This window comes from Tupaia chinensis, unplaced genomic scaffold, assembly GCF_000334495.1.
Source record: "Tupaia chinensis unplaced genomic scaffold, TupChi_1.0 Scaffold138235_1, whole genome shotgun sequence".
In the NCBI taxonomy this organism is placed as follows: Eukaryota; Metazoa; Chordata; class Mammalia; order Scandentia; family Tupaiidae; genus Tupaia; species Tupaia belangeri.
In genome coordinates this window covers 637,121-664,334 of record NW_006198133.1, presented here as the reverse complement: position 1 = coordinate 664,334, position 27,214 = coordinate 637,121, and the positions used below count along the sequence as shown (strand labels likewise).

The following is a 27,214-nucleotide window of genomic DNA, read 5'->3' as shown; positions in this document are numbered from 1 at the left end:
GTTCAGCGCGCTGAAGCGGCGCTTCTTCGTGACGACCTGCGTGGGCAAGAGCTTCCACACTTACGACGTGAGTGACCGCTCTCGACCGCGTTCCGGGAACCGTCCTCCCCGGCGCCCCACTCTGCCCCAGGGCGACCCAGATCTCTTCTCCCGACTGGGGCTTCTCTTCTTGCCCTCCTCCTCCTTCACCCCAGCCCCGGCCTTGAGGTCCCCGTCGCATCCACGTGCTGCTCGGCCCCAGCAGTCGGGGCCGCGAGGTCTGCAGGCGGTCTAGCTGGGGAAAGCCCCGGAGAACATCTCGGTCCACGGCAGAAGGGTCCTGACCTTACCTTGGACGTGTGAACGTGCTTACAGGGCTCCTGCGCCTCCCACCCCGGTTCCTCACATTCCCAGTTTCTGTGCAAGAGAAAGACGGGCACACTATTTAATTGTGTGATCGATGACACGAGTTGGGCTGGAAATTCAGACTCTACTACACTGGGAGGAACGGAGCGGGTGGGATGATGGTTTCCCCTCTGAGAGCAACCCAGCTTCCCTAAGCTTGCCCGGAGCATCTATTTTCATGCATTCCGGTGTCTGGCACGGTGTCACTTTAAGCTTTGCAGTACTTTCTTTACAAAGTAGCTTTTTGTTATTTCACCCTTTTGTAGACTTGGAAAGTAAATCACTGCAAATTTAAGTTACTTTCTGAGACCCATTGCCTCGTTTACTTGTTTTGGTGTTTTTTTGTGTTTGTTTGTTTGTTTCCTTTTTTTCCGTGGTCTTCTCCAAAAGAATGTCAGTTCTGTGGGAGCAGTAACCTCTATGATGAGGGTGGTAATAGCCGGTGTTAATTAAGCACTTTTTCTGGAAAACATGCTGTAAGAGTTCTGCTTGAAGGATTGTAAACATCAGATGGGACCTTAGCAAGAACTGGAGTTGGGAGCCAGTTGAGTTAGTATTAGAGGGTCATAAGGGTGAGACCAAGCTAAAGAGCAGCTTGGATTTTTCAAAGCTTGGATTGACAATAGAGACAGAGTGTTGAATGACTTTATTAGTCATGTGCAGATATTTATTGTTACCTTTTCCCAGTTTTCCTTGCTTGTGGACTTTGTTGATTAAAATGTCCTCCCTGAAAGGTAACTTTTTATCTCTCACTTCAAGAGCTGTTGAAATCTTGTCTTTGGTACAGTACCTTCCCTGACAGCGTTCCACACAAACATGCAATTTTCACTATGCTGTACTTCCAAAATAAACCTTATGTTTAAGAGAGCAACATGTTGTACATTTTATAAAAATTCAGCAGATTATTCGTGCATTGAAAAAACATGGCTTTTTAGTCCTTTCTAACACTAGGGATACATTTTTTAATCATAATATCAGGGTATTTAAAAGCTTATTTGAATACTCTATACATTGGTTATACCAACCAATGTATTGGGTATGTGAAACAGAAAGTAACAGGGGAGTAAAAAAAGAAAATGCTACTAATAAGCCCAAGTCACTTAGTTTAGTCCATAAGTACTCTATTCTGTGGCCAGAGCTATATTACTGATAAGATTTCATCCAGGTCAGCTTTTTCTACAAGGGAACCCGGACAAGTTGTGAATGGGTGATGGTGGTGGTGATAAGCAGCTAACATTTACTGAGCATTTACTATATAACTGGCTTTATTCTAACTACTTTACACAAATTTACTCATCTCATTGTATTTCGTAACAATTCCATAAAGTAGGTGCTATTTTAATCCCCATTTTACAGATGAGGAATTGGAGGCACAGCGAGATTAAGTAATTTTCCCAAGATTACATGACTGAATTGACAGCTGATCATAAATGGGGATCAGCAATTATAGCCTGCAAGACAGTCCTGCTTACTGTGTTTTTGTATAACCTAAGAGTTACGATTTTTTTTTTTTTTTTTTAGGTTTTTGCTATGTGGCGTGTGCGCTCGCCAGAGAGACAGAAAGTGAGAAATCACCCCCTGGGGGGGATGGCCACGCTGTAATCCCTTCTCCTCCATTTTCCTCTTGGGATCTTGGGCATGCACGCACATGCGCCTGGCGTGAGTTTTAAACCACCAGGTCCGGGATGCAAACCACGGTCGACTATGTGGGAGTCCAGCGACATAGCCATTACGCTAACTGCTGGTCCCCGTGTTATGAATGGTTTTGACATTTTTAAAAGGTTGGGGAGAAAAATCAAAAGGATATTTCATAACATAAATATGTAAAAGTCAGATTTCAGTATTTATAGATCAAAGTTTATTGGAATGCAGCCATGCACTTTTTTTTTTTTTGGAGAGGCTTTTTTCGCTATAGGGCACGTGCGCTCGCCAGACAGACAGAGAGAGACAGAGAGACAGAAAGCAAGAAATCACCCCCCAGAGGGGATGGTCACACCGCAATCCCTTCTCCTCCATTCTCCTCTCAGGATCTTGGGCACGCACGCACACGCGCCCGGCATGAGTTTTAAGCCACCAGGTCCGGGACACGAACCGCGGTCGACTACGTGGGAGTCCAGCGACATAGCCATTACGCTAACTGCTGGTTCCCCAGCCATGCACTTTTTAAGTATATTTTGTGTGGATATTTTCATGCTGCAGTGTCAGAGTTGTGTAATAGCAACAGAGATCACATGGCTCACAGAGCCTAAAATATTTACTGTTTGGCCCATTACAGAAAACATTTGCCTACCCCTTACATCACAATTGATACAATTGATATGAACTTTGGTGATATAATTGAAAATATAAACTTTCGTAATAATGAAAATTAGGGTCAGTAAGTGTCTTTTTCAGAAGGGACAGCATAACAAAGTTATGCATGAGGTCATATCTTAATCTTCAGGTATTGGGCTATTTTAATTGTTTTTGTAATGAAAATGTATTTAATATATTTTTTTCTTTTTTTGAACAGGTTCAGAAACTTAGTCTCGTTGCAGTAAGTAAGTGTGGACTTCATTCTGAATTTATACATGTCTAGTATCTTCACTTTTTAAAATTTTAACATACATTTAAAAATTACAAAACATAAGAAATCTAGTGTATATGTCTGATAAACTTAAATCTTTTAAAAGATTAGAAGACAGAAGAAAGGCACTATAACCTACACTGAATACAAAAGTGAAGGATAAACCTTTAAAATTTGTATTATGGAAACAAAATTCCCCAAATGGAATATGCAGTGTGAAAACACTTAAGACAGTAGTCGTATCTACTGTCCTCTCTGCCTCCAAAAGAGGAAATTGAGAAGAAAAGAGCAGTGTGACCTTGATAGTGAGATAGGAGTCAGGGAATCACATCATGTGACAAATGGCTCGAGGTAATAGTCATGTACTTTGGGGAAGACTAGTAGAAACCACATTGTCTTCAATTATTTTAAGGATCAATATGTAGAATGCTATATGGAGTTTTTTACTTTGGTCTAATGGTTAGAATTAGAGATCTAGGTTTTTATTTACTTTTTAAATTTTCCTGGAGTTAACTAATGACCTTTATGTTCCTGGAGGTGTTCATGTGAAAGTTGGATGGCTATCTGTCAGTTTCATGTATAAAGTGAGAATTTTTTTCCAAATAACCTCTAAGCTTTTCATTTTTTTAGAATTAGGCTTTGATGTCAGCAAATCAAAGTAATCATGATACAATGTTATATGTATACTGCAGTTTCCTGTTCCAAAGTCTTAAAAATCCTTCTTTTATACTTTCTCCTAGGCAATTCTGTTCCACAGGATATCTGCTGTATGGCAGCTGATGGAAAACTCGTTTTTGCTGCTTACGGGAATGTTTTTTCTGCATTTGCCCGTAATAAAGAGGTTTGTGTCACTGTACTATTTTAACATATTTGTCTTCTACAGACAGCTTTTGATGTCATGATCATGGAGGAAACTTTAATGCTGCCACTTTCTATGAGGGACACTCTTAAAATGTGCCTTTTTTTCCTTTAATATACATTCAGTTTTCTAGAAGAAGAGAAAATTGATTTTATCAAATTCTCAATAGGCTTAGATAAAACTGGTGCTTTACTTCAGTTTTCTTTACTGGAGATGAATGTGAGAAGACTTAGGCAGCATCTTCAAAATTCTTATGCCCAGTCAAGTCTCATGTCTGAAGCTTTATACTTTTGTCTATTTGGTGGAGTGAAATTTAGTTACGTCTGTTTTGAAAATTTTTTCCTGGGAGATTTAAATCTATACCACTGCTATATGTGGATTAGCATTTCTTTTCTTTTCTTTTATTTATTTCTTTATTTATTTTTTAAAGGTTTTTGCTATAAGACATATACACTTGCCAGATAGAGCAGTTAGAGTCAGAGAGGAAAAGTGAGAAATCGTCCACTGGGGCAGATGACCATACTGCAATCCTTTCTTCCCCATTCTTCTCTTGTGGTTCTGGGCATGCATGTACATGCACCCAGCATGGTTTTCAAGCCATGGGACTTTTCAACTCTGGGACTTGAACCAGAGTTGGCCATAGGGCAGTCTAGCACCTTCACCACTCCATCTGCTAGCCCTCCAGTGCTAGGGCTGGAAATCAAAGCTGACCTGGCTTCCTTAACCTCTAGGCTTCGGGCTGACCATAGATTGGTTTCTTTGTGTTGAACAACTCAGCCCATTACTTCTTTCGTAAGAACCATATGCTTATTCCCTGTGTAGAGAAGCTAGATCCTATGTTTTCTCCACTGCTAAGGAAAGATTTTTTTTGTGCTCTAAATCTACCAGTTGATTTGTGAGTTAATTGTGGGACAACTAACTTGAGAGATGACCTCGTCCTCCTGTGTAGGATGAAAGGGGAAATGGGAGTGTAGATGCACAGATGGCCTAGTCTGACTTGACGTGAGATTTGTTCCCTCCATCTTTGCTCTCCGTGACAGAGACACCTTAACCTGCAGAATTCTTTAGTGGGAGTGGTTTGTATTTTTAGAGAGTCAGGAAAATTCTGTCTCTTTTTTTGTATTGTAGTTGGTAGTCTCTCCCTGGAGGTGGTAGGTATGTGTGTACATATCCACACTTCCAGATATGCACAAGTATAAATAAAGTAGAAATAAGACGGCATCAAGGACTTATCAACTGTGAGGTCATAATCTAGAGCCAAAGAATTAAGGAGAAGAAATAGTTTTAGAGCCTAGCGAGAACGGAACTATAGAGAACAGGCTGTAGTTGTGGAGGGATCCGCTAATGTAAGCGTAGAGGGTCTTTGTCAAAGCAAAAAGATAGGGAATCAGTAACCTGCGTTTCCCCCCATCTCCTCTGGAATCCAGTGGGCGATGGAATCTGATAGATCAGCTTCCTAGAACACCTCTCTGGGACGCAGGGAATTGTGCTGCTTGAAAGGCCGAGGTGTCCGTATGCCACTTGCCTAACCTCAGTTGGGAGACTGAGCTCCAGGGCTCTCACATCTGTGCTTTCGGTGCGCTGTTTACGTCCTTATTCTTGAACTGGCTGACAGCAGATAAACTCATCTGGTTCCTTGTTTTGGGGTCATCTAATAATCAAAAGTCGTACTACATTTCTTAACATAAACATCTTCAGGGTTAGCATGCTTTTTGAGTAATATGGGTAATATGTGACCAGTGTGTAGTAATGCAGCTCTTTAAACTTCGACATTGTAGGTAGTGCACACCTTTAAAGGTCACAAGGCGGAAATTCATCTTTTGCAACCCTTTGGGGATCATGTTATCTCTGTTGATACTGATGGCATTCTTATTATTTGGCACATATATTCAGAAGGTAAGAATTAGTTTGCTTTTCCTTGGAATAGTATGCATATAGTTAAAGATCTGTGTATATGTAACTTGCAACTATAGTTTAATATGTAAACAGTAAAAGGCGATTTTAAGAAAAAGTCTTTAATACAAGAAAGAAAAAATGTTTTAAAGAATAAATATATATGCACTTTTAGTTTATCTATAACCTGTTTAATGTGCTTATCTCAACTAATACATTTTCTATTGCAGTTCTCAAGTTTAGTGACTTCCTATATTTTTTTCTCTGTAGAATGAATTTTGATGTGGTCACACCTTAGTAATTCTTAGTTTGTATTTTTAACTCTCAGTAAAGGAGATTACAGTAATTAACTTTGAAGATCCTGTAATCTGAAGGAAAATATACATTTTAAAATGTTTATTGTATTTATTATTTACATATACTCATATATCTTTCTAAGGTATGGTATAATTTTTAAAAAGTATGTATACAATGTGTAATAAATCAAGTAGGGACCACCAGTTAGCGTAATGGCTATGTCGCTGGACTCCCATGTAGTCAACTGTGGTTCGAGTCCCAGACCTGATGGCTTAAAACTCACACTGGGCACATGTGCATGCATGCCCAAGATCCCGAAAGGAGAATGGAGGAGAAGGGATTGCAGCGTGGCCATCCCCCCTGGGGGGTGATTTCTCGCTTTCTGTCTCTGTCTTTCTCTGTCTTTCTGGCGTGAGCATGCGCCCTATAGCAAAAACCTCTCCAAAAAAAGAATAAATAAATAAATAAATAAAAATAAATCAAGTATATAAACATATTTACCACCTTCAACATCTAACATTACATTATGTTATGAACATTCTAAATTCACTTTACTGATTATTTTGGAAATATAAAATTGTCAATGATGTTCTTTATTATGAAATACAGTTCTAAAGTAAAACAAAGCAATTAAAAATCGGACAACATAACACAAGTCTCATAAATTAATGAGGATGGATTTTGTTTTTAAGAGATTTTTGTTATAGGGCATATGCACTTGCTAGAGAGACAGAGAGACAGCGAGAAATCCCCCAAGGGGTATGGCCACACCACAGTCTCTTCTCTTCCATTCTCTGCTCGGGGTTTAGAGCATGCACGCACACACACCCAGCTTGAGTTTTAAACCGCCAGGTCTGGGACTTGAACCACAGGTGACTCTGGGAGTCCAGCAACATAACCATTATACCATCTGCTGGTCTCAGGATGGATTTTTGAAAACAAAGATAATCTAAATATAGCCAGTGAAAGAAGAATTTGTAATTCCCATGTAGAGGGTTGGGGCAGATTAAATGTTTATAATCTGAAAAGATCTGAGGTAGCAATCATTGGCCAAGTTAGAGATAAGTAAAATTGTAACTAACAATAACTCATTAGGAAGAGAGAAAAAGAAAAGTTTTACTCACTGTGGGTTCTTGTAAGACCATAGAATTATACTCTGCATTAAAAAAAAAAAGTCCTCAAGAAAGGAAAAGCAAAATTGAAGAGCTGTTTGAAAGAGAAAACAAGAGAGTCAGTGTTTTGATGATTTATAGGCTTTACAAAGTTATCGATTTTAGCCTTCTTTACATTCATTCTCAAGAAAAAGCTACTTGTACATTTGGGACTTTTCCTGTTACCTAGTTTTATACAATGAGTAATGCTTGCACTAATAAATACATAAATGCCATATGAAACCTGCAGAGATAATTGTCTATCAAATAAGTAAATTTGTACTTAAACCTGCTTATGTGTAAAATAGCTGAATCTGAATTTTTAGCCTTTTAATTAGGGAATTTATTCCTGACATTCAATGTTATTTTCCATATGTGGATTTATCCCTGTCCTTTTGCTACTCTGCTGCTGCTTTTCCCCCTAATTATTTTGTGTTCTCTTCTGTTTATCTCCTTTTCAAATGAGCTGGTTTAGCATTTGTTTATCTGGGAATTATTTTATTTCTCTTTCCCGTTTGAAGGATAATCTTGCTGGGTATAGTACTCTTGGGGGAAATTGTTCATCTTTCAGTTTTAAATATGTCTTCCCGTTCTTTTCTTGCCTGCATTGTTTCAGTTGAGAGGTCCAATATTAGTCTAATAGGATAACTTTCTATGTAACTTGACATTTCTCTCTTGCCGTTTTTAGAATATTGTCTTTGTCTGTGATTTTTACCAATTTCGCTATGATCGGCCTTGGAGAGTATCTTCGTACTTTAAGCTATTTGGTGTCCTTTGTATTTCCTGGATTTGGATGTCTGTATGCCTCCATATTTGGAAAGTTTTTAGCAAATTTATCGTGAAGGAGATTTTCTATGCCTTTAACTATCTCTTTCACTTCTCAAACACCTATTATGCAGATATTTGGCTTTTTGGTGGTATATAGGATTTGTCCTGATTTTAAATGGTTATTCTTCTCTTCAGTTGCTATGACTACATCAGAGATTTTATCTTCAAGGTCAGAGATTCTTCTGCCTGGTCTAATCTGCTTTTGAGGGAGGTTTTGATTTTCTGTGTTTTTGTGTTGTTGTTGTTTTTTGGGGGTTTTTTTGGGGTTTCTTTTTTAGAAGGATTTTTGCTATAGGGGGTGTGCACTTTCCAGAGAGGCAGAAAGTGAGAAATCACCCCCTGGGAGGATGACCACACTACAATCTCTTCTATTCTCTTCTCTTGGGGTCTTGGGCATACATGCACATGTGCCTGGCCTGAGTTTCAAACTGCTGGGTCTGGGATTTGAACCACTTACAACTATATGGGAGTTCAGCAACATAATCATTACGCCATCGGCTGGTCCACCTGTGTTACATTCTTTAGAAGTTCTGTCCGATTCTTTTTCAGAATGTCTGTCTGTTTATAGAGTTCTTCAAGTCATGGAAGGATTTTCTCATCTCCTGAAATTGGTTGTTTTCACTTGCATCCCATTGAGTTTTGTTACAATGAATATTCTGAACTCTTTTTTGGTGGTTCTGTGATCTCTTGTGTTTTATCCATTGTCGATAAGTTTTTATGTTCCCTTTTGAGGGGGATATATCTCCTGTTTTTTTCCTGTTTTAATTTTTAGTCATGTAGTGATATACTCACTTCTTCGGAATGTGTTTTGGTAGCTTGAGTGTTTATGCACTTCCCTCAGGGAGCTATTTATGGAGACTTTAAATAAATGGTGTGCAAGTGTGGAATCCACAGTGGGAGTTTTTGTTTTAAATCTTCAGAGGGGTTTCTCTCCTTTTGTTCCAGGGATGGGGTGGGGTGGGTTGTGGAGAGAATTACTCCAAAACCTCACTCTCTTCAAGTATTTGGTTACTATGTACCCAAACCACTTTCTCCTAATGTGGCTGGAGATTGAGTCTAGGCAAGTGGGTTAGAGTTAGCCCCTCCTCCCCAACTGCAGGCTGGGCAGGGGTCCCTGCTAATGAGCTAAGGCAGCCTCCTCTGCTTCCCTGTTGCTCTTGGATGGGTAAGAGGCAGAATGACATCAGCACAGGTGGGACAGCTGCTCCTACCTTCTATTTCTCTATACTTTCTTTTTGTAAGATTATAATTCAATGTCCTTTAACTTTGAGATTCTTATACAATGGCACTGAGCTATGTTTAAGGGACCGATTCAGAGGTTAGGAATTTACCACCAGAATATCCCTAGTTCTTCCCTATAAAAGACTGTGGGCCCATCAAGAATTAAGTCTTTTAATTTCTTCAATCTGTTTATATTTTTATCCACTGTTACCTCTTGGTTATCTCATTGTTCCATGCAATATGTTTATTTTTAGTAGATATCCTAGAGATCCCTCTCTTGGGAGTTTTTCCATGTCGTTCAAATTAGTAATCTTGTTCTTTGTCTTCACTCGAGTAGTAGGAACAAAATTTTTCATGCGTTGCACATGTGGATAGTTGTTAAAATTTTAAGTTTTTGCTGTCTTGGTGCTGATGCCTTGTTATTTTTATTGTTGTTTTTATGGCAGCATATTGAACCAGTGTCCTCAGGGAGCTATTTATGACTTAAAATAAGTCATTTTACAAGTAGGTTAAAATAGTATTGATAATGAAGTTCATATAATCGTTACCTATATCTTCTGTTTCCAGAACTGGGGTACAAACATGCCTGCAGGGTGTGCAGCAGTGCTTCAGATAACATGAAAATGTAGAGATTAAGTGAATTAGGAGAGGACTTCAGAATGTTCATGAACAAATGGAATTAAAGTATGAGTGTATTTTGGTTATTGAAACCCATGTATACATTTTTCATGTGAATTTTTGAAGACTCCTTATATACCTTGTTTGATACTCAAATTTATTGGAAAATTTAGTGAAAAATTATTTTTAAAAAAATATTATTGAGATAGATTTTTGCTGTAGGGCACATGCATTCACCAGAGAGAAAGTGAGAAATCGCCCTCTGGGGGGATGGCATGCTACAGTCCCTCTGGATTTTGGGCACACACACGCAGCATGAGTTTCAAACCTGCAGGTCTACAACTTGAACCACAGTCTACTACATGGGAGTTCAGCACCTTACCCACTAGGCCACCTGCTGGCCCTGAAAAAGTTATTTGTTTATTTAGTTAGTTAGTTAGTTTTGGAGAGGTTTTTGCTAAAGGGCACGTGCTCTTTCCAGAAAGACAGAGACAGAAAGCAAGAAATCACCCCTCAGGAGGGGATGGCCACACCACAATCCCTTCTCCTCTGTTCTCCTCTCGGGACCTTGGGCACGCATGCATTCGCACCTGGCATGAGTTTAAGCTATGGGGTCTGGGACTCAAACCATGGTCGACTACATGGGAGTCCAGCGACAAAGCTATTATGTCAACTGCTGGTCCTGTGAAAAAGTTATTTTAATAATGAGTGACTTTGAGGTAAAAAAAATAAAATTTAAAGGTAGAACATTTAAATATATAAAATTTCAGAGTTTTTTTTTTTTTTTTTGAAGAGGTTTTTTGCTATAGGCGTGTGCGCTCACCAGACAGACAGAGAGAGACAGAACGCAAGAAATCACCCCCCAGGGGTCATGGCCACGCTGCAATCCCTTCTCCTCCATTCTCCTCTCGGGATCTTGGGCATGTATGCACATGCGCCTGGCGTGAGTTTTAAGCTACCAGGTCCACTACATGGGAGTCCAGCCACATAGCCATTACACTAACTGCTGGTCCCAAATTTCAGAGAAGTTTTGAAATCTGCAACAAGTGACTACTGTCTGTGCCATACTCAACTCCACAGAGCTGTAAAATGTTTTTCTCTATCAAAAATTCCTTCATAGAATGTGTGAAAAGTACTGGTCTTGGCTTCACCGAGACTTGCTTCTTACTTTCTGTATTTCAAGTGGCCCATTGAGCCAAATGTTTGGCTCTTCACTCCCCAGAAAAGCTCAGTATAATTACTTCTCTTGGAACATTCATTTCTGCCTCTTGATCACATTATAAAGACATTAATTCTAATCCTTATGATCTTTGTTTTTAATCTTTAATTTTCTTTCCTGTATAAACCACTTGGTCATTGAGTAAAACTATTTTTTTTTGTAAATTTTTAAAATATATGTTAATTATTTATTTTGCATTCATTCACTGAGCATCATCACAGCATATAACATACAGTTTCCCCATTCAGAAAAAAATCCTTATCTCTGGACTACAAAGCATAGAAAAACATCAGTATTGTTTTAGTCAAAAGCCATAAAATTCTATTTCACCAGCTCAGTCTCATGTACTTAATCTAACTTCTGTTGTGGTCCAAGCTTTTCATTTAACTTCTGGAAGATAATATTCAACTCTGGACTTATTCCTGCCATTAAGATGGCCCTTTTCTTAAATGTTTTTTATCTCTTATTTCTGTGTGTCTACTTTAGTTTTCCTGATGGAACACTCCCTTCAGAACTTCTTGGAGAACTGGTCTGGTGTCAGTAAATTTTTTCAGGTTTTGTTTATCTGAGAATGTTCTTGTCTTCTCTTTCCATGTGAAGGATAATCTTGCCAGGTGTAGTATTCTTGATTGAAATTATTTTTCACTCAGTACTTCAAATATATTTTCCCATTCTTTCCTTGCTCACATTGTTTCCTATGAAGAGGTCTGCTGTTAGCCTGATGGGATATCCTTTGTAGGTAACTTGTCGTTTCTTCTTGCTAGTCTGAGCCTTGTCTTTGTCTATGGTTTTGGTCAATCTGGCTATAATGTGTCTTGGAGAAGATCTTCTTAGGTTGATTCTATTTGGGGTCCTATGTATTTCTTGGTACTGGATCTTTGAATGTTTCTGTAGGTTTGAAAAGTTTTCTTCAAGGATTTCATGGAATAGATTATCAATGCCCTTATTAGTCTCTTTACCTGGGATATCAATTATCTAGACGTTTGGACATTTCATGGTATTTAGTTTTTTTGATATATTATTATCATTTTTTAGACTATTTTCTCAGTCTCTGTGGTGGATTTTTTAAGGCTACCCATTCAATTTTCTACATCTGAGATTCGATCTTCTGTATGATCTAATCTGCTTTTAATACTTTCAAGGGAAGTTTTGACTTCCTGTATTACAGCCTTCATCTCTAGCAGTTCTGTTTGATTCTTTTTTATGGTGTGTATTTCCTCTTTCAGATCATGCAAGAACTTCCTCATCTCCTGGAACTCCTTGGGTCTATTCTCCTGCCACTTCTGGAGTTCATTGTCTCTCTTCTCTTGCATCTCTGTTAACTTTGTCACTATGAATATTCTAAATTCTTTATCAGACAATTCCATGATTTTCATTGAACTGTCTGTGGATGAAGAGGAGTTATTCTTTTCCCTTGGAGGAAAGGTATTTTCTTGCTTTCTCATATTTCTTGTGACCTTGTGGTGATTTCTCGTCATCTGATGGATGATAAGTGTCTTCCTAATTCTTAAAGATCAGTGTGAGTGTTTAGGAGTGTGCAGGAGGTGATCTGCAATCTCTTGGCTGTTGTGTTTTTAATCTCTTTGTGCAGCAGATTTTGTGTAGCATTTGGATATTTGGCTATGGTTCCTTAGATCTGTCTAGATACTCAGTGAATGGAGGTTGAGCAGCAAAGTGATCAGGTAAAAGAAAAAGAATAAGAAAACAGAGAGAGAGAAAAAAAGAGAAAAAGAAGGGGAAAAAAAGACCCAAAAAATTAATTAAAAAAAAAAAACGTAAAAAATGAAAACTAGTTCTCAGCAGCAATGGAGGAGTCTTCTTCTGAAAGCTAAGAGACTACTTTACCTTAAAAAATTTTAAAAAGGAAAACTTACCAAAAAATGAGAAGACAGAGGCAGACAGAGCTAGAGGGGTGCTCTACCACTCGAGATGGGGGACTGGAGGCTGAATTATTAGTAGAAAATATTCATTTCTCTTATTCCCTGAATTCGCTAGTTCTCTGAGTGAAACTTTTAATAGTATTTGTACTAGAACTTGCAGAAATTTTTTACAAGCTCATTATATTTACAAATTGCACTTTATGTTTATTTTCTCAAGGAATATTTATAGGTAGTATATAAGGCTTTGATTTATATTAGCATATAAATCTTCAAAATGAAACTTACTTTAAATGATAAATATATGGGTATATAAAACTGTTTAAACTATTTTATAAAAAATAATTGTGCTATTTATAATTTTCATTTTCATAGAAGAATACCTGCAATTGACTTTTGATAAATCAGTATTTAAAATTTCTACAATTTTGCATCCAAGTACCTACTTGAATAAAATACTTCTGGGCAGTGAACAAGGAAGCCTGCAGTTGTGGAATGTAAAATCCAAGTAAGCACTTCATTTAGAAAATAACATAGATAGTTCTTACCTTATCCTCATTTACCATTTCCTCATGCATAAAACTCAATTCTCCTTGTCCTTGTTGGACAGCTGTCAATAACATGGCTGTATCGGAGCTGTTGCTCAAGGCATCATATGTGAGAACGCTGGCTTGTGGCCCTGGCACATGGTAGGCCGCTTCATAAATGCTCGTATAAATGCAAGGTATACGCTAATGGCCCAGTAACTGAACTTTTTGAATAAACTGATCCTTGCCCGTCAGTAGAATTTATTAAATGATTTCATACTTCATAATGACTTCAGATATCTCAAAGTACTCTGAAGACTTACTGTGTTATTGTTCGTGGCTCCTTTCTGCAGTTGAGAGCAGCATCACTGTTGTCACCTGTCAGTTGGATCACGTGCTATAAAATCTAACACAGTTCCTTAAGTGACACTGTTTCTAGAAACACTGCAGCGAAAAGTGAGATCTGCCTCTGTTGTGATTTTTCTTGTAGTCTATAATATAAAATTGAGTTTTACTCATATTTTTTTTCCTACTGGGACATTTGATTTCTTAAAGAGAGGGCATTAGCAGCTTGGTCTTGAGTGTGGACACTTTAACTTTCTGTGATCTTTCCTTAATTATTTTACGTAATTAGGTTTCCAATTCTTAATCCAGAAAATGGTAATAATATCGTAACTTTCGACTGTTTTTCTTATAGTAAACTTCTATATACATTTCCAGGATGGAAAGTTGGAGTTACAGCTCTTCAGCAGGTTAGTACTCTCTTTTTCTGTTAAGTCGAAGAAGAAACAGTACCATCATTTAATTTCAGGATCAACCAGATTTCTAAACTTAAAGACATTATATAGCTGAGTTTATCTTTTTTTTTTTAATCTTGTTAATATTTTCCATTAGAAAAAGAGAGACAAGCAACCCCAACAAGGTCTTCAAGCTGCAGTCCACTCACAGTCTCTGCTGGCCTGGATCACATGCACACACACACACTGTGCCTAAGGAGGTCCCAGGACGTGAACCCTGGGCCTTTCACAAATGGGTCTAGTTGTACTACTATTGTGTCACCACCTGGCCCTAGCTTAGTTTATCTTTATAACCGTCATAGTGTTTTGGAAATGTAATTGAAAACAATTAATCATGCTTTTGTTTATCAAAGCCTGTGAAATCCTTTGTGCTAGAATTAGACTCTAAACTTGTGGTTGCAGTGGAATTTTGTTTACTAATTATTCTGCAAGCTTGTCATCCAACACCTTGTGCAGAATGCAAAAAGTTATTTAACAGTGCATACAGGAAAATTTGTCAAGATACTGAAATTGTGATTTGAAATAATGAGGGCCCGAGTCTTAATGTTTAATTCAGCAGTGGACTCTGAGAAATAACTTTTTTTTTTTTTAAAGAGTCTGCAAAAACATATATGAAGGAATATATGCCTGCAGATAATCTGGTTAATGTCTGCCGATCACATATACGAGGGATTTTCAAAATGTTCACAAAAATGCATATTATGAAAAAGCTATGCATGAGTTTCAAAACTTTTATAAGCCATAATAAACTCTTTATGAACTCTTTAAAGTCCCTTTGTATAATCACAGTGCTCTTTCTAAATGTCTGTTGCCTATGCATGTCCACTTTATGTGCATCGCCTCATTCTCTGTCATCTACCTTCCTCTGCTTTTGTCAGAAGACCCCAAGGTATCAGATGATTAGACCCTAATTTAGTGTCTCCAGCTTCTACACAGGATCTCAAGTAGGCACTTGATGGAAATTATTGGCGTCAGAAAAGTCATGATGCATTTTTGCATAGAAAACCATAGAAAAATATGTCATAACTTTTCCAACAACCTAATAATAAAATATTCAGCTTGATTTCATTCTATAAAGAAATTGAACATTGGGCACCAGCAGTTGGCATAATGTATATGTTGCTGGACTCCCATGTAGTCGACCGTGGTTCAAGTCCCGGACCTGGTGGCTTAAACTCATGCCAGGCACATAGCCCAAGGTCCCGAGAGGAGAATGGAGGAGAAGGGATTGCGGCGTGGCCATTCCCCTGGGGGGTGATATCTTGCTTTCTGTCTCTCTGTCTTTGTCTTTATGGCGAACGCAAGTGCCCCTTAGCAAAAACCTCTCCAAAAAAACTGAAATTGAACATTGATCTATGCTAAAATAGAGAAACTCATAATAGAGCCTTATAATAGACTATTACAGACCTCTATAATGATAAAACCATTATATTAGAGTTTTAGACCTAAAATAGACTCATTGTAAACCATTTTTGCCTTTTAGCATGTCATATAGGTTTTGTTTTCTTTTCTCCTTGGATAAACAATTATTTACTTCCTTTACCATTGGTCCGTTACGTTGCCATGCATATGGCAAGCCTTTATGTGTTTTCTAGAAATTGTCTCCTTTTTCTCTTTCCATCCCATTCAGTAACCTGTAGTATTTCACACATCTGCTTCCATTTCTGTGATGGCTGTTTTCTTATCAAGTCAGCTATGTTTTGGGAGTTGGGAGGGGATATTGAATGGCAGAAGTAAAAAGCTAGGAAGTAGCTTTTGGAAAAATCTTTTTTGAATCCGTCCATGTTGAAAAGCAAGTTAAGTATGCCAGAATGATAAACTTGTTGAGGTTTGTTTGTTTTGGGGTTTTTTTTGCCACCTTTAATAACACATATGTAATAAATCATAGCATCAAGATTATTAAAGCTCTTTTGTTTAAGAAAATACAAAAAGTTATATAATTTAATTTTCAGGCACCAGCTGTGGATGTTGTTGCTGTTGGTCTGATGTCAGGTCAGGTTATTATTCACAACATTAAGTTTGATGAAACATTAATGAAGTTTCGTCAAGACTGGGGGCCCATTACTTCAATATCATTTCGCACAGGTAACTTAATTTATTTAGTAATAAGAGTTAAGAAAACTTAGAATGCGTTACTTATCAATCATAGAAACTTAACAAATGTTTTCCTTTTATAAAATTATTATTTATTTATTTGTTTTGAAGTATTTTATTTAACTTTATTTATTTAATTTGACCAGAGAGGGACGGAGTGAGCAAAAGAAAGTGAACCGCCAGGTTTGGGACTCGAACTGTGGCCGGCCATGTGGGAGTCCAGCACTCTTAACCACCGCACCACCTGTCAGCCCCTAATTATTATTTATTCAGCTAATTTTGTTACCGGTTATTATTTTCTAATTTGACCAGAGAGAGAGAGAGAGAGAAAGGGAAAGTGAGAAAGCAAGCTGCCAGGTTGAGGATTCGAACTGTAATTGGCCATATTGAGTCCAACACTTTAACCACCATACCACCTGCCAGCCCAACAAATGTTTTCTTACAGTTTAATAGAAATAGGATGAAGTATCAGAGTAGGAGGTAAAGGAATATGGATAGATTATTGGTATATAGACTTTTCTAAGTTTATATTTATGCATTAAAAGGGTAGAGAGAAAATGTGTTTAGTTGTTTTGAAGTATAAGTGTTTTACTTAATGTATTTTATTTTATTAACAGATGGTCATCCAAGAATGGCAGCTGGAAGCCCCTGTGGCCATATTGGACTCTGGGATCTAGAAGACAAAAAGTTAATCAATCAGATGAGAAACGCACACTCCACGGCAATTGCCGGACTGACATTTCTCCACAGAGAACCACTTCTTATCACTAATGGCGCCGACAATGCTCTCAGGGTATTGTGGTTGTTATCGTCTCAGATCTCTGACCTACCCTCTAGCTTATTACAAGTCTGCTTTAATATATCAGCTTTCTTCACCCTAGAATGTGAAAGGAATATGAAATGAGTTATTGATATAGGTGAAACAAGAAGCACAGCAGGTGACATGATTGCAAATAATGGGAAAGAACTATTAATAGTTCTTTCTCCCTCAAGCTCCACTTCTGCTCCCGTACCTCCAGGGTCAGTAGCAGGGCAAGCACTTCCCAGTAAGAGTTGATTTGGATAGGGGATGACTTTACTGTTTGCAGATAGACAGCATGTGCTGGAAGAACCTTAACATTTTGTTTCTTGGCAGATATGGATATTCGATGGTCCTACAGGAGAAGGTCGACTTTTGAGATTCCGAATGGGACATAGTGCTCCTCTTACCAGTATCAGATACTATGGACAAAACGGACAACAAATTCTAAGTGCAAGTGAGTTTCTGCTTTAAGCCAGTAGCTTATTTCAGCTAGTATTGAGAGCTGAGCATTCAGTACTTACTAGACGGGTGTTTTCAAATGTGTCTGAGTGACATGGAGTCTAGGTAAACTAAAGCAGCTATTTTTGGCTACCTTATGGATCACTATAGATTGCGATATTGTCACTTGCTATGTCATTCTATTTATTAATTCTTATGGAATTTTTTTTTTTCAGAAGTTCTTGTTACAGGGTGAATGAGCTTGCCAGAGAGACAGGCAGAAAGACAGAAAGCGAGAAATCACCCCCCAGGGGGGATGGTCACACCGCAATCCCTTCTCCATTCTCCTCTCGGGATCTTGGGCACGCACGCACACGCGCCCGGCGTGAGTTTTAAGCCACTGGGTCTGGGACTTAAACCACAGTCAACTACGTGGGAGTCCAGTGGTGTAACCATTACGCCATCTGCTGGTCCAGTTCTCAGGACAGAATAGTTAGATCCTGAAAATATGGCCATTGCCTATTCTAATACTCTGCTGAAAATTTTTAGTCCCTCATTTTCATTTTTGTTTTTCTAACCAAATGGCATTTTGTACACATTTGAATGTTGTAATGAATTAGTTGTAATGTCTCAAATTGTAACTTAAACTTTTTATAGAATCTAATTTTATTGTTGTTGTGATTCACATAGTCCATTGTTTGGATGAAACTTGATTAATAATTTTTTGTCTATATCAACAGGTCAAGATGGAACTCTTCAGTCATTTTCTACAATACATGAAAAGTTCAACAAGAGTTTGGGTCATGGTAGGTCACTTGGAAGAAAATAAGCTGCTGGTCATAAACATTTCAAAATTCTTCTGTAAGGCAGCAGGAGAAGGCTTTATCTGCTCATTTTCTCTTGGATGAAATAAAAAGAAATACATAGAGGAGGTAGTAGCAGTATTCTTCAGCTCATATTTGCTGAAGAAGTCATTGAGGTGCTGCCCTAAGATTATACTGGAATTGCGGGTGACTACGTGGGAGTCCAGTGATGTAACCATTGTGCCATCTGCTGGTCCCAAGAGTTTTGATTATTAAGCAAATGCTTTCTATTTTCTTAATAATTACTTGTCTTTTTTTTTTTTTTTTTTTTTGAGATTTTTTTGCTATAGGGTGTATGCGCTCGCCAGAAAGACAAAGAGACAGAAAGTGAGGAATCACCCCCAACCCAGGGGGAATATCCAAGCCACAATCCTTTCTCCATTCTCCTCTCAGGATCTTGGGAATGCATATACAAGTGCCCAGCATGAGTTTAAACCACTAGGTCTGGGACTCAAACCATGGTTGATTACATGGGAGTCCAGCGACATAGTCATTACACCATCTGATGGTCCCAATGATTACTTATCTTTTTAAGTAAATATCCTGACTAGTCACATGTGAAAATGCTTCCAGATTAATTTTAGGATTATTTCAAAGCTATAGCTAAAATAATTCCTCCTACAATTAAATTGAAAAGATTTGCTATCTTTTAGAATTTTATCATTTACAGATATGTTTTTATTCAAGTTAACTTTTATGTTACCAATTTCTTTTTTTTAAGTTTTCCTCACATTGCTTCTAAATATGTAAGATTATTTGGTGGAATTTTACAGTTTTCTGCTAATGTTATGAATACAGTCTTTTTTACACTTTTTTGTTAATGTGAATAAAGTCTTTGTTCTTCATATTTCTAACTAGGTACTGCTACAATTGAGGAATCTCACTAGGCTTTTGTGTGGGTGTTGGTTTTGTATCTGGCCCTCTGAAAGTGTTATTACTTTTAGTAATTATTTGTTTGTTCTTTGGATTGATGCGACTATATGACCATCATGTCATCTCCAAATAATATTTTTACCTACTTTTTTATTTTTTTCCTTTTTTTTTGGAGAGGTTTTTTCGCTATAGGGCACGTGCGCTCGCCAGACAGACAGAGAGAGACATAGAGACAGAAAGCGAGAAATCACCCCCCAGGGGGGATGGTCACACCACAGTCCCTTCTCCTCCATTCTCCTCTCGGGATCTTGGGCACGTACGCACACGTGCCCGGCGTGAGTTTTAAGCCACTGGGTCCGGGATGCGAACCACGGTCGACTACATGGGAGTCCAGCGACATAGCCATTACGCTAACTGCTGGTTCCCCCTCATCATTTATTTTCTTGCCTAATTAGATAGGCTAAACTTTTGAAACAAATTATTGTGGTAATAACAACATCTCTCTTTTGCTTATGATTTAGTTACGTGACAGTGAGTAACTTTTCTTCTGTGCACATTTTTAATTATGAAACAATTATAGCTGTTTCGCTCTCTCCTGACCTCAGGAATAATAAATAAAAAGAGAGTCAAACGAAAAGGACTTCAGAACACCCTGTCAGTAAGACTTCCACCCATCACAAAATTCGCAGCTGGTGAGTAACTTCGTAATGTGTTCTGAGACAGTCTCTTTTGTCATTTGTGTTTCTTTATCTCCTCTATTTGAGTAAATATTTTTGTATGTATTAATAAACATGAGAAGGTAACCTGAAGCTCATACTCATCTGTGAAAACTAAAAGTGAGTTATTTTTAGCATTAACTTGTTATCAGCCTCAGGTTTTGCTATTCTCTGTACCAGCTATTTCTTTAAAAATTTGACTTTATAGCCCCTTTTATCCTATCATATGCCTGGTGTAATGAAAGTCATTAATATTAAAAGGTAAGAACTAGGACAGCAAAATACAAGAACATAGCTCTGAGTAGTCAAGGTCTAAGTATGTGAGGTCTCAGTATACTGTCATTTGAGCAATACTTCACTCAGAGAGGTGAGTTTAAGGGAAGCGTAGATAGCCAGGACTTTCACACGATGCCCAGGACCAAGCGCGACAACTAACCAAAGCTGCCAAGAAAGGCTTGAGACTGAGAAAGAACCCTGCAGAAGAGCTTCAGAAATGGACACATACAAGTACCTTTGTATCTTCTCTGTGCCAACCGAGGAACAGAAAGCTGAAGGACACCCAGAATGCCTGGAGGTGCAGCCAGATGTTCTTCGGGGAAAACACAGTGGTGATACTGCCCTGGGGTCGCAGCCCAGATGATGAACGCAGAGACAGTCAGCATCAGGTCAGCAAGAAGACCAGGGGTGTGGTAAATGGACACATACAAGTACCTTTGTATCTTCTCTGTGCCAACCGAGGAACAGAAAGCTGAAGGACACCCAGAATGCCTGGAGGTGCAGCCAGATGTTCTTCGGGGAAAACACAGTGGTGATACTGCCCTGGGGTCGCAGCCCAGATGATGAACGCAGAGACAGTCAGCATCAGGTCAGCAAGAAGACCAGGGGTGTGGTGAGCTCCTTTTCACCACCCACACCGAGGAGGGAGTGAATGAGCGTGAAGTACACGGAAGGTGACTATGCCAGAGCTGGTAACAAAGCAGCTTCTGCCATAAGCCTGGATCCAGGCCCGTTGGAGCAGTTTCCCTACTCCAGAGATCCACGGTGGGGTGAGGCAACTGGGCCTGTCCACTGCCCTCAAGAGAGGGGTGGTGACCCTACTGTCCAGTACGAAGTGTGCAGGGGGGGCAACATGCTGATACTGGAGCAAACCCAGGTCCTGGAGCTTTTTAGGTACAAGATGGCTGAATTCGAAGTAACCATGAAATACATGTGGGATGCACAGTCGGGAAGGTTCCAACAGGTTGGCGATGACTTGCCAGAGACGCGTCAGAGTCATTAGAAGAGTCAGAGTATGACGACAATGACAATTGATAGGGACTCAGGACTGAAGGCCTTCTAGCATGTTCTGGGTCCAAAGTGAACCACACAGCACTACCACCACCCCTCTAGAGAGAGCAGATGTTCACTTTGCTGCACATGAAGACAGGGGAGGTTGATGGCACTGACTTTCTTGTAAACAGAGAACTGTCTGCAGGGGTCTGCCTGTAGGTGACAAAAAGGACTCTTAGGAAACAAAAAGAAAGAAAAATATAGATAAATAATGAGTTCATTGAGTGAAAACTATCATAGAAAGTAACCGTGAGATACCATTTTTGTTTCAAGGTTATTTTGTAACAACCTGGTTGCTGTTCTGTTTTTTCATTGTTTTGTTTGTTTGTTTGTTTACCCACTCTTTGTTTTCTTAGGGTGTGAGTTATCTTTCTAAAACAAATATCTGAATTATGTCATTCATCGACTTAAAATATTTTAGTGGCTTCCTTTTACCTTGGAGGTAAACTCCTTAACCTGACTTTCATGATTTTCAAGACCCAGTAACCTTGCCCTTTTCCCATCTCTCCCAAGAAAATACTTCACTATTTGCCATCCTTAGTTTTGTTCAGTTACTTTTGGGGCTTGACATCTTCCCATCCCAGTTAATTTCTACTGGTTTTATCCCTCCTTCCAGGAAGCCTTTTGTTACTCTATCAAAATCTTATACTAAAACTCTTCCTGAGTGCTCTAATAAGACACCGCTGTGCTTCATGGTGCTTGTCCTAGTCAGTCTCTCATTAGACGTCTTCATTAGCCATCCTTAGTGTGTACGTGTATCAGAATACATGTATGTCACAAACGTATGCAGTTTGTATTCATCAATTTTAAAAAGTCTCTTACTAAGTTGGAAGCTCATTGCTGTCAGAGATTACCTGCCTATCATTTTATCTGTGGTGCCTGATGATAACAAGGAATATCAGGTGTAGGGGACCAGCAGTTAGTGTAATGGCTATGTCGCTGAATTCCCGTGTAGCTGACCGCAATTCGAGTCCCGAACCCAGTGGCTTAAACTCACGCCAGGTGCATGTGTATGCGTGCCCAAGATCCCGAGAGGAGATTGGAGGAGAAGGGACTGTGATGTGGCTATCCCCCCTGGGGGGGTGATTTCTCGCTTTCTGTCTCTCTGGCAAGCACACGTACCCTGTGGCAAAAACCTCTACAAAGAAAAAGTAATCAAAAAAATTTTTTTTAAAAAAGGAATATTAGGTGTTTAACAAGTAAAAGGCGAATGAAATAACAAAAAAGCAGTTTGATTTATGAGTTTAATTATGTTCTAGAGGAAGCTCGTGAAAGTGACTGGGATGGTATCATTGCTTGCCATCGAGGTAAGCTATCTTGCTCAACCTGGAATTATCAAAGATCTACAATAGGCTCTTACTTTCTCAAGCCGAAAGAGTTGAAGAAAGATGACATAACTGCGACAGTAAGTGAGCTTGTTTATAAGGATATTTTCTGCTTTAATTTGTCCTGTGGTAATCCTGTCATACTCAAACTTTCTTGACATTTTGAAGTTATTCTCTCATAGTGCTAAGTTTCCAACTTGCAGAGATTTATTTAGTTATTTGAGGTTGGATATGAAGTAGTATCTTACTGTTACTTTGTTTTACATTTCCCCAATAATGTCTAGTGTTTAGCGTCTTTTCATGTGATAATGGGCCATTTGTATGTATTCTTTAGGGAAATGTCTATTCAAGGATTTTTTTCTATTGCCAGAGGGTATGTGTGTTTACCAGAGAGAGGCAGAGAGGCTAGAAGAAGCATTGTTAAATATATTAAAAATTGAAGGCCACGGGGCTGGCAGGTGGTATAGTGGTTAAGGGTGCTAGACTCCCACATGGCAGACCGTGGTTCAAGTCCTGGACCTGGTGGCTTGCTTTCTCACTTTCTCTTTCTTTCTCTCTCTCTCTCTCCTGTCCCTATCTAGTCAAATTAAAATAAATAAATAAATAAAGGTAAATAAAATAATTTTTTTTTTAATTGAAGGCCAGGCCGTGTACCGTTTTTTCGAGTTTGTGAATTTTGACTTAACTTGTTTTGTTGTCTTAGATGGTAATTTCCTTATGCTTCATGAAGAACGGAGATAGAACAAGCATGTGTTTATTATATACCCCAAAGTCATTATTGGGTCATTGGAAAAGTCCTGATGCATTTTTACATAGAAAACAGAAAAATATGTCATGACTTTTCCTATAACCCCATACATTATGTTTAAGAAAATGTAGTGAAATGAAGCAATTTACTAATGTTGTTTTTGCTTTTGGCTCTTTTTTAGTGGGATAATAGTGGATAAAATGCTTTGGAAACAGTGAAGTGCAATTAAAATGTTGGTTTTCTGTGTCATCTGTGTTTTCTTCTGAAGGCAGTGGATATAACTTCTTGTGGAAACTTTGCCGTAATCGGCCTTTCATCAGGAGCTGTAGATGTGTATAACATGCAGTCAGGCATACATCGGGGGAGTTTTGGCAAGGATCAAGGTATTGAATTCTTTTTCTTGTTCTTGTTCTTTTTGTTTTCCATTAGATTTTAGATGGGTAATCACTAACCTATACAGCAGGAACTGTCATTATATTTGTTATAAACACCATGTTTACTCAAAGAGAATAAAGTTGTGGTTACATTAGGGAAAAATGAATATTATGCAAATTAAAAGTTTTATTTTCTTCTCTGCTTTAAGTAGAACTTATTAACTCTTGTTTGGAATTCTCCTCATGGCATCAACTTGATTTGTTTTTTAACTTGAGCGATATAATAATTAAGGATTTTTCTTTTAAAATCCAGATTAATTTTAAGATTTTTAGGGGCTATGAATAGTGGGAATATAGTAATTTGAATGAAGGACTCACTCTTGTTTATCGTTCAGAGATGTACTGTCTATTCTAATTTCTTTTTTTATCATGTGCTTTAAAGCTCATAAGGGATCTGTTCGAGGTGTTGCAGTGGACGGGTTAAACCAGCTGACAATCACAAGTGGTAGTGAAGGATTACTCAAATTCTGGCAGACGTCGTAGACACCAGAATTCGAGGTTCACGGGTCTGGTTTGTTTGTTAACCCCGGTGTGTTTCTCTTGCTAGTGGCATTCTGGGACTGGCCCTGGATGACTTCTCTATTTGTGTTCTGGACATAGAGACTAGGAAGATTGTCAGAGAATACTCTGGACACCAAGGCCAAATAAATGACATGGTAAAACATCAGCTGTTTTAATGAAGCTTATTTTTTTTCCTTTTGGATTAAAATTGTTAACATAATTAGAGCTGTTATCTTTTAACAGTCCTAATCTTACCATGTGAAGAGATTTTAAAAATAAATAATAATATGGGGGCTAACTTTCTAAGAATTTTTTTAAACGTTGAATTAAAAGAAATTTAATTGTGTTTAGGGACTTGATACCAGTAAAAGTCCCAGAGTTCATTATTTTCTCTTCAACTCTAAACAAGGCCATAATGTACTTTGGAGAATGAATGATTCATTGGTACATATAGGCTGGAAGAACTCGCTTTTGCTTTTCTATAAATGTAATTCATTAATAGTAGGAGACCATTTGCTTAGAATATCTGATATTTAGCTTATTCTACTTTAGTGTTATTTCTAGATCTTATGTATCGGAACTCCAAAGTTTTTAATTCAGTAAGGATGTGGTTAAGTTTACTATTACGTTCTTATAGTGGCAGATAGGATATGGTAAGAAGTAAACTAGTTCGGAAAGCATATGCTGAAAAGGGAATTTGGAAATAAATTTGTCAGTCGAGGACTAAAATAAGTATATATTGTGATTTTGCATCAATTGCAAACTTTACTTGAAAACAGAAAAAGATAAAAATAAAATTCTAACTACTTAGTGACAAACTCAGCAGTTACATTTACTGACTAGTGCTCGCACCAGAAATCAGAATTTGCATGCATCCACTATCATGAATTTTAAAAAGAAAAAAGGCTTTTCCCTTTTTTAAAAATAGAAGAAAAAATTGGTCAGGAAATTGTGTTCTTCAGATAGGAAGTGGGCAGTTACCTACCAACAGAATTTGTTTTGACAGCATCACAGAAACATGGGTAGAAGGGAGGGTAATTGTGATGAAATGGCTCTTTTGAAAACATCTGTGATGTCATCTTGTTTCTCCTATTTCTTTTCAAACTTTATTTTTTATCTTGTGTGTCCAGAATCTCTCCTGCTCCGTAATACATTGCTTCTGCCAATTAAATTTGTGAGCATTTATAATATGACCTTACTCTTCCCCTCCCCCATCTACTGTCTATACCATTTTTCAGTAAATCGAGCTGTCTCTGTTTTGAGGTTTCAGTTTCCATGATATCACTGTGAGCTGATGAACAAATGAGCACTCAATTTACTCAAGTATTTGCTATTAACATGGATTATAATCCCCATGTTATGTTACGGACAACCTCCTACCACTAGAAACCTTAAGGCTTTTCCTTTTGAGTCTTCTTTTATGTCTGATTTGATTTAAGCCTCACAAGATTTATGTGATGCAGGCAAAAAGAACTATCATATATCCTTTTATTTATTTATTTTTTTTTTGAGAGGTTTTTTTGCTCTCGCCAGAAAAACAGAGACAGACAGACAGAAAGCAAGAAATCACCCCCCAGGGGAGAGGGCCACGCTTCAATCCCTTCTCTTCCATTTTCCTCTCAGAACCTTGGGCACTCATGCACACACACCGGCGTGAGTTTAAGCCACCGGGGCTGGGACTTGGACCGCGGCTGACTACATAGAAGCGACATAGCCATTACACCATCTGCTGGTTCCTATATATGTCCATTTTTATAGCTAGGAAAGATAGCTTGTTTTAGGTGGCTAAATAGTTCATTATTTAAATTTATTTTGAAAATCTTTTTTTTGACAGAGAGATTTTTCGCAATAGGGTGCATATGCTCGCCAGAGAAAGAGAGAGAGACAGAAAGCAAGAAATCACCCTCCAGGGGAGATGGCTGCACCACAGTCCCTTCTCCATTCTCCTCCTGGGATTTTGGGCATGCACACACGCAGTGGCGTGAGTCTGGGACTTGAACCATGGCCAAACCATGGGAGTCCAGCAACATAATCGCTATGCCTTTTGCTGGTCCCATATTTTAAAAATCTTTCTGATTATTGTAGTTCTAAATTATATTTGGGAAATAAAGCATCATTAAGGGAGAAAAGATTTTCAACTGAAGCTACAAAAGTAGGCAGACTTCTTTAACAACTAATATTTTAAGAGAATTTGTGTCATCTGTCTTCAGGATCACAGTGGTTTAGATTAATTTTTAGAGAGCCATTGTAGTGTGGAGATTTTTTAAGGAAATGCTTTTGTTGTTTTCACAAATACTTTATAACTGAAATTGGACTTACAAAGTATTTCTAGCTGAATGTTCTTAAAACAGCTGTATTATTATTTTAATCTTGCTAGACGGCACACACACTTGCTGGAGAGTTAGAGAAGGAAAGAAAGAAGGCAGCCTCCCCATGGAGGAGAGGATGTTCTTGCCACAATCTCTTCTCTATTTCTTCTTAAAGAATTTTGGGCTACATGCACAGGTGCCCAGCATGTTTTTCAAGCGTTGGGTCTGGGACTGGAACTGCATTTGTGGTGTGGGATCCAGCTGCCTTAACTACCATACCAGCAGCTGATTTGATTATTATTGTTGTTGTTGTTATTATTATTATTATTATTATTTTGGAGAGGTTTTTGCTATAGGGCACGTGCGCTCACCAGAAAGACAAAGACAGAAAGCAGGGGGATGGCCACACCCCACGGGGCCGGGACTCGAACTGTGGTCGACTACATGGGAGTCCAGCGACAGCGACATAGCCATTATGCCAACTGCTGGTCCCTCTATTATTATTTTTTAACACAGGGTCTTGCTATGTCATGATACTTCTGCCT

At 38.4% G+C, this 27,214-nt stretch overlaps 1 protein-coding gene and 1 pseudogene across 1 annotated transcript in view; both read left to right on the top strand.

The window, feature by feature from the left end:
• Nucleotides 1–27,214, top strand: part of WDR36 (WD repeat domain 36) — a 51,156-nt gene that overhangs the window by 962 nt on the left and 22,980 nt on the right. Inside the window, 15 exon segments of the mRNA XM_006161107.3 lie at nt 1–67; nt 2,897–2,924; nt 3,691–3,791; nt 5,588–5,705; nt 13,289–13,421; nt 14,138–14,192; nt 16,190–16,322; nt 16,949–17,124; nt 17,467–17,587; nt 18,312–18,377; nt 19,913–19,999; nt 22,612–22,757; nt 23,694–23,808; nt 24,242–24,400; nt 24,403–24,515. The exon segment at nt 1–67 is cut by the window's left edge and continues 14 nt beyond it. Coding sequence (XP_006161169.1) covers nt 1–67; nt 2,897–2,924; nt 3,691–3,791; nt 5,588–5,705; nt 13,289–13,421; nt 14,138–14,192; nt 16,190–16,322; nt 16,949–17,124; nt 17,467–17,587; nt 18,312–18,377; nt 19,913–19,999; nt 22,612–22,757; nt 23,694–23,808; nt 24,242–24,400; nt 24,403–24,515 — 1,618 coding nt within the window.
• On the top strand, nt 20,608–22,320 carry LOC102488483 (mRNA turnover protein 4 homolog pseudogene; annotated as a pseudogene).